The 6897-nt window shown below is 39.4% G+C and overlaps 1 protein-coding gene across 1 annotated transcript in view; it reads right to left on the minus strand.

The window, feature by feature from the left end:
• The window catches only part of slc15a4 (solute carrier family 15 member 4), a 29487-nt gene extending 22979 nt beyond the window's left edge, over window positions 1-6508 (minus strand). The window contains exons 1-5 of the mRNA XM_030738300.1: window positions 6313-6508; window positions 5492-6123; window positions 2264-2556; window positions 1433-1571; window positions 1140-1220 (exon numbers count right to left, since the gene is read on the minus strand). Of these exons, the coding sequence (XP_030594160.1) occupies window positions 1140-1220; window positions 1433-1571; window positions 2264-2556; window positions 5492-6070 (1092 nt within the window). The 5' untranslated portion in view covers window positions 6071-6123; window positions 6313-6508. The remainder of the gene's footprint in view (window positions 1-1139; window positions 1221-1432; window positions 1572-2263; window positions 2557-5491; window positions 6124-6312) is intronic.
• Window positions 6509-6897: the final 389 nt, after the last annotated feature.

Genomic DNA, 6897 nt, shown 5'->3' on the forward strand with positions numbered 1-6897 from the left:
CTCATAAATAACTAACACATTTACCCCTGTCTCCCATATCCACTTCATTATTATTAGCATGGGTGCCGTTTCCTCGAACAGACAGTTTTTGTTCAGGTTAGCCACGGAAATGTGTCAGGTGACATGAGGCATCTATTCTCACTTCCCTTTTGATGATGACAAGTGTCGAGGCTGGTAGCAGGAAAGGCATAGCTCCATTTTTGATACCAGATAAACAGCGTGTTTAGAAACACTTTAAAATCTAGTTCTTGAACACAGTTATAAATGTATGATTAAACAAAGCTATGCCAAACAGTTTCCCCGTGTTCCAAGTCAAGTATTACTGTGGTATTTCAACAGCACTAGCTCAGACTGTGAGGTTTACCAGCAAGTGTTTCACTTCACATTTCTGTGAAGTCAGTACACTCCACAACCACCTCAAGCATGCCTGTTCAGAAATATGAACAGGCTTACCGAACTATGCAAGCTGCTGTTGCTACTCAAGTTAATTTCACTGCTTTTTGAACCTTTGAGTTTCAGTCATCAAAGCACTGTAGAGCTTAACATGCAATCTGTCAGGGGTGTTCTGATAGCCAAGTCCTGGACACATATCACATAGGAACAAATGCCTGAGCAGCAAGTCCTTAATTCCTGGCTGGACCATTTATTGCATGTCACTTCACTGGTCCTCGCCCACTCCACCCACCCCATTTTTACTCCCTTTCTCCACTGCTATTGTAAAATGAAAACTCAAATTTGCCAAAAAGAATCAGCCAGAGTGAGGAACAGGTACACCGGCAAAAATTTGCCAGACAGAAACAGGTGGAGGCGCTGCTGTTGGAAGATACAACCCCAGCCAGGTTGCTAATCTGCTAGGTATTAGTCTGTGAAGTTCTGACTTAATCCCCATAGCATTACCAGCCTTTGCTGCTGCCTCCAGCTGTTGTATGTCAGTGACCTACTGACTCCTTTAATTTCAGCAGTGAAAAATATAGATCAAAACCACTTGTGAGAAAGCAGCTCCACGCTGTTACGTTTAATTAAAGAGAATTAGAAAACAGTTACAGAACCACAGCACAAATCAAGTCAGACCACACTGGTGTCATATTTTTTAATTAAACAGGAAAGAGGTGCAGGAGAGAATCTCAACTTTAGGTTACCTTATGGAAGTCAGAGGTGTTGTTTGCAGCTGTATTAGGAATCTTCAGATGGAGGCTCTGCAAGATGTACGTTGTCTGCATCTGCAATACATTAAGGAGATTAGAGTCTCAGCATGAAGTGGTTCGCCACTTTGTGATCACCATGGTGTCTGGTGCAAACTACTCTTTTCCAATTCTGAAGCAAAAAAAATAAAAAATTTCACCTGATAATGTGTGATTGTGTTCTTACTTCATATTTCTCATCATGAGCAATGTGTTTAAAACTTTTGATCTAACTTTTGGGGTGACCTTACCTGGAAGTATACAGTCCAGTATGGAATAAGGGCAAAGAAAACTGGAAGAACCTTCACCAATGCTTTGACTTCCTCGACTTTTTCTTCAGGAAATTTTCCTCCATAAGTCACTTTGGCACTGTCCAATAGTGCCGGTTTGCTTTTTCACAGGGGAAAAAAAATATATATAAAACAGATTGAAATAATTTAAAAATACAGAGTAATTAATGGCATAAAAGAAAAATAAATCCAGAATAAACTAGAATTAGTCTATAGTCTTGAAGTGGGAGATTAATCAGTCCTTTTTTTGAACATCTTAGCCTTTAATAACAGCACTTCTAGAGATAGGAAAGAAACTTTTCTAAAGCCTATAATCCCCATCTCTGGAGAAAATGCCTTAATAAGAAATTCTTGAAAGGCAGCAGGACTGCCCAACTTAAAATATTCAATGTCAAATTTTTGAGCCAATAGTGCAACATTGGTTCAAAGTCAAGTATCCGCACTTCAAAATAACTTAACCACATGGAACAAAGATGAATGCCTGGACCAGTGGGGAAAAAAGGAATTATACGGGTGGATCAAAGAAGGATTTAACATAAAGGTCGACCAACAAAACCTAGCTGTTTTATTTCACTGGTTCACAGTCGCCATCTCACAAACCTCTGTTATAAACAAAAAAAAACAGTACACTATTGGAGGAAGCTGTCCCACTGAGACTGATGAATGTCATTAATCTGGGTGTGCTGTTTGTCATTTATAACATTTTTCTCCTCAGAGGCATTGCTTGACAAAGCAGTTTTATTTCATCTTTTTTAATTAGTGTGGCACACAGATGTGATATGCCACTCTTACCGGAGCAGGTTTGGCTCCTTTGGTTTCTGTGAACAGCAGGCGAAAGCCAGGATCTTGAACATATCAGTGAAGGCGCTTCCATCAGCAGGCTTGGTGATGAAAACCATACGTCCCAGCAGAAAGACCAGGAAGGAGATCCCGAGGCATACAGTGGGAAGGATGTAGCCAAGCTCAAAGCTAATGTTTTGCTGGATGTAGGCCACACCTCCCAGTGACAGGATGGCTCCTAAGTTAATGCACCAGTAGAACCAGTTGAAGAATCTGCGAGTGGCCTCTGGTCCTCTGTCTTTGACCTGTGACCACACACAGAACACGGTGATGGCAACCAATCATGTACACAAGCAGTTTTTTAATTTTATAGCCAAACATAAAGCGAGACTGTAAGACAAATGTACTCTGAACTTTGCAACAGTGGTTTGTCATGGGTTTGCATGTTAACTACCAGCATTTGATTGTTATAAAAGAAGTGCAGTCATATGCAAGATTAAGATTTCAAAGCCAGAAACCAGGAGTCCAGAAAAGCCCAAATACATGAAAACTGCAGCTGCAATAGTTCAACAAAACAAACAAAAAAAACAAAAAAAAAAATCTAAACTGCCAACATCAAAGAAACCATGATGACAAGCTGAATATCAATTGGTATGAGGCAACACATGTGCTACATTTATAGTAAAATATATAGATTAAAAAATACTGTACAAACTGTAATAAAATAAAAGGTGTGTTATAGGTGTATTATCATGAGTTGAGTAATATGTGCAGAACACTGAGAGAAGCATCTTTTTGCTTATTCTTTATCTGCTTTTGTGGTTTTTAGCATTCTTTAAAAGTGTGCAATTAAAAGTTACAATGTTCGCTTAGTAAAGCCGCAATATAATCTATGCAAACGTTATTATTAGAATGGCATACATACATTCTAAATACAGTTATCCTTGTGAGCAAAAAGATTTTATCAGTGCATGATGGATATGTCCTTTATTTATGAGCACAAAAGATGCACCGGTACAGCTAAAATTACCTACCTAATATACTAAAGATAAGGTCAATACATTCTGGGGTTCAGCAGTGCAGTTGTGCAGAGTCAGTTATGAATGTAATTCCATCATTGCAACAGCAGCAATTCAACAAACAATGCACACAGAGTACTTTTTCCTTTGTTGCTTCTGCATTTAGTTCTCACTAATTCCTTTAGTCATGCCTGGGTGAGAAAAACATGTCATGCTGTAGCTTTGGTTTTATCTCTTAATCAAGTACAGGATATAATCAGTATAGTATACAATACACTGACTGTAAGCTGAAACTCTTTGGCCTGGTGTACCTCACCTGTAATACTACAACTTTCATAGCTGCGAGAAAATTTAGTCTTGTGGCTGGGAAATGACTGAGATTTCTGCACTGATTACACATAAAATGTTGTCTGAGCTTCATAAAAGTCACAATTATACTAAACACAATGTGACTAAATGAAACCGCCAACTGTGTGTGAACCTCTGTGGTATCCAATTAAGAAGATGAGATCAGAAATCTGGGCTGTTGAGTTGGCCCTTCCTATAAATAAACACATAAAAGTCTGCATTTGGATTGGCGGGCATAAACCATGAACAGTTTCCTTGGGACTGTAAAACAATTAGAGATGCATGAAGCAGTAAAAGGCTCAAAAAGCCTTTTTCCTAAAGACCTGGGTGCAAGATTATTAGATTGAACTAAAACCACAATAAAAACCAAACAAACAAGACAAAATAAATTATAATCTTTGTCAGAGTGGTCAAATGTTGTCAGTGCAACAAGCATTAGCATGCTTTGGTGAACGTTTACTGAGACTAGTGTGCGTACATGACAGAAGTTGTGTTCATATGTCCACTGTCAGGAAAACACTGAATAAAAATAGTGTTGGAGGGGAAAACACACAATGAACAAAACCACTGGACCCTCAACAACATTTCTGGATCAATGATGGGTGACAAAGGATGATAGCGCTATCCAAAGGTGGACAGCACTATCATCATGACCTTAAAACATCACATGGTTTTGAGCTCCTTTGCTACCTCATGGTTCGCATATCTGTTACTATTGAGTTAAAGAGTACATAAGGGCAGCTGTCCAAGTAGCAAACAAACATAACATTTTTGTTCAAGTCTTATAAGCAGCTACTGGAAAAAGCTCCTGTTTGAAAACTGTAGCTGCTAAAGGAGGTTCAGCAATGAGTTATTACAAACAATAAAATAACATAAATATAACTCTGTGTTATATGTTTTGTCAGATTGTGTTTCCTTACAATTGTGCTTGAAGTTCAGACCACATTTTATTAGTAACAAAATCACAAGCCTTGGTATTTCCAAAGAGATCACAAACTTTTCAATGCAAATGAACTGCGCTTAAGGGGAAAATCACAACAATCGGTATGATAATTTTTACACTGTGAGAGGGTGTCATTATTAAGAATCAGACCAATTTTAACAGGAACTCTTCTGTTTCACTTAAATATTCACAGCTCCCACGCACTAAGGACTTTCAGCTGGAGGATCATTAGTGGGAAAATTCTGTCTGTATGAGGTACAAATTTCAGTTTCAGTACTGAGGAAAAACCTTATGTAATGTTGAATTTGCTTTAACGCTAGCAGACTTTAACAAAACATGTGTTCTCTTTCGTGATATAATCAAAAGAACATTGACAGAAATGTGAAAATCTTGAACTAATCATATTCAGCCTGCCAGTCCCATTTGAAAGCTTTTATCCACTCCTGGTCAGATTATTTTGAGAAATAATGACACCATTGATGAACTTTCCCCACTTCCATGATCGCGTCTTGAAGAGATGGATAATTTTGACACCAAACTGACAGATGTGTGTTTCACTTCTTATTACCAAAAAAGCCTAATGAAAAGAAGTGTTCTTAAGCATGTCAGTGTGTACATGTGTGTCAGGGAGATGTGTCATCTATTCTACATGACGCTCCAAAATATCTACTTTCTAATGGGAACAGCTATAAGTAGAAATGATAACCAAGAGCACGCACATCTAAGTGAAATGTCATGGCGCAACTAAAGTTTCATCACATGTCTGACTTCCTTGATGTCCCCACTGCATATCCAATCTTATACAGGCCAATTCCAGAAAACAAATCTTTCACTTTATAGCCTTCAATAGTTACAGCAAACAAGGAATCCCAGGTCTTTCCTATTTGATACAAACTTTAATACTTAAAAAGTGTTTTTTTTATACTCTACCTGATCTGCCCCAAACGGAGTGATGTTGGACTTCACAGTACCCACACCTAGTGCAATTAAGAAAAGTCCACTGAAGACTGCCGGGCCACAATATGGGGAACGAATGGGGCAGGTTACATTTTTTGGAGGGGTACTGTTTGTGCTCAGACACTCAGCAGGCTGCACAGGAAACGCCATTTCTTCTCCGCACAGGTGTATCCTGGTGTCATCGTTTGAAATGAAAGGGAAAAACAGCATGCCAAAAAAGTACAGAACCAAACTTGCGGCAATGGTCACGAATTTTCCAAGATACGCATCCGCCAACCAGCCTCCAAATGGTGAAATCAGGTACGTTACTCCCATGAACATAAGAGGTGCCTGACTTGCCTGAGTGCCCTCCCAATAAAAGGGACTACCATTGAGAAAAAGGACCAGGTTGGATGTTATGCCATAGAAAGCAACCCTCTCTAATGACTCGGCCAGCAGGATAGCTGCACATGCCAGTCTTCTTCCCTCGAAGACTGACGGTGGTGAAGGTCTGCTCTCTGAATCTGAGTCCAAAAGAGGGGTCCTCTCATTGGCGTCCCTGTTGTTAGCCATTCTCGACCACCTTAGTGGAGTGAAGTTTCTTCCTTATTTTTAAGAGTTCAAACCTGCAGATAAAATACAGATACAAACCAAACGTGATCACCGGTTCGATCAACTGTACCGGACTCACAAAATCTAAACAGTCCATTTTCTTGCCATACAGAGCACAAGGTTTTAGCTTAGTACAAACCTCAAGTATGAAGTAAGCTAGCTTAAACACCACAATAGCTTGTTAAAGTTTCTTATTATGTTACCTTTAGTGATAGAAACTCGTCCCAGGGGTCTTCAGTTGTCTCCATCAATCTATAGCATGTTAACCGCTCCAATGTTCCGTTTGTATTGTCTAAAATCTGAACTTTATAAAAAGAGAACTGGGAGTCAACTGAAAAACAGTGTCACAGTCCTGTCGCGTGACACATTGCTCAGTCAAACGCTGTCAAACTTGCGTTGCTGTAGAGACGATCTATAAATGAAGCTAACCCAATGGACAGGGCGAATCAAGGCGCGCAACCCCATCCATATGATATAGGAGTTTGTTTCGCTGACGCGAAGCTAACCAACGGCACAAGGAAGTGGCTATGCAGTGCATTTTTATTTTATTTTTTGTTACCGCCGATTCTGATATTACAAAGTTGACAAGAGCCGAGAGTGTGACGAGGGTGGTTTTGGGGGCATTGTTAAAATTTAAAAAAAAAAGAGAGAGAGAGAAAGAAATTTTTTTAAAAAAGAAAAGAAAATGAAAAATGGGCCAGCAGGACTCCATCGCGGCTCAGTCATGTTTCCAGGGGGCCATATAGAAGACGGACTTGTAAACATTTCAAGTGTGGTACATAGACCGT

The sequence above is a fragment of the Archocentrus centrarchus genome, chromosome 9 (genome assembly GCF_007364275.1).
Source record: "Archocentrus centrarchus isolate MPI-CPG fArcCen1 chromosome 9, fArcCen1, whole genome shotgun sequence".
Taxonomy (NCBI): Eukaryota; Metazoa; Chordata; class Actinopteri; order Cichliformes; family Cichlidae; genus Archocentrus; species Archocentrus centrarchus.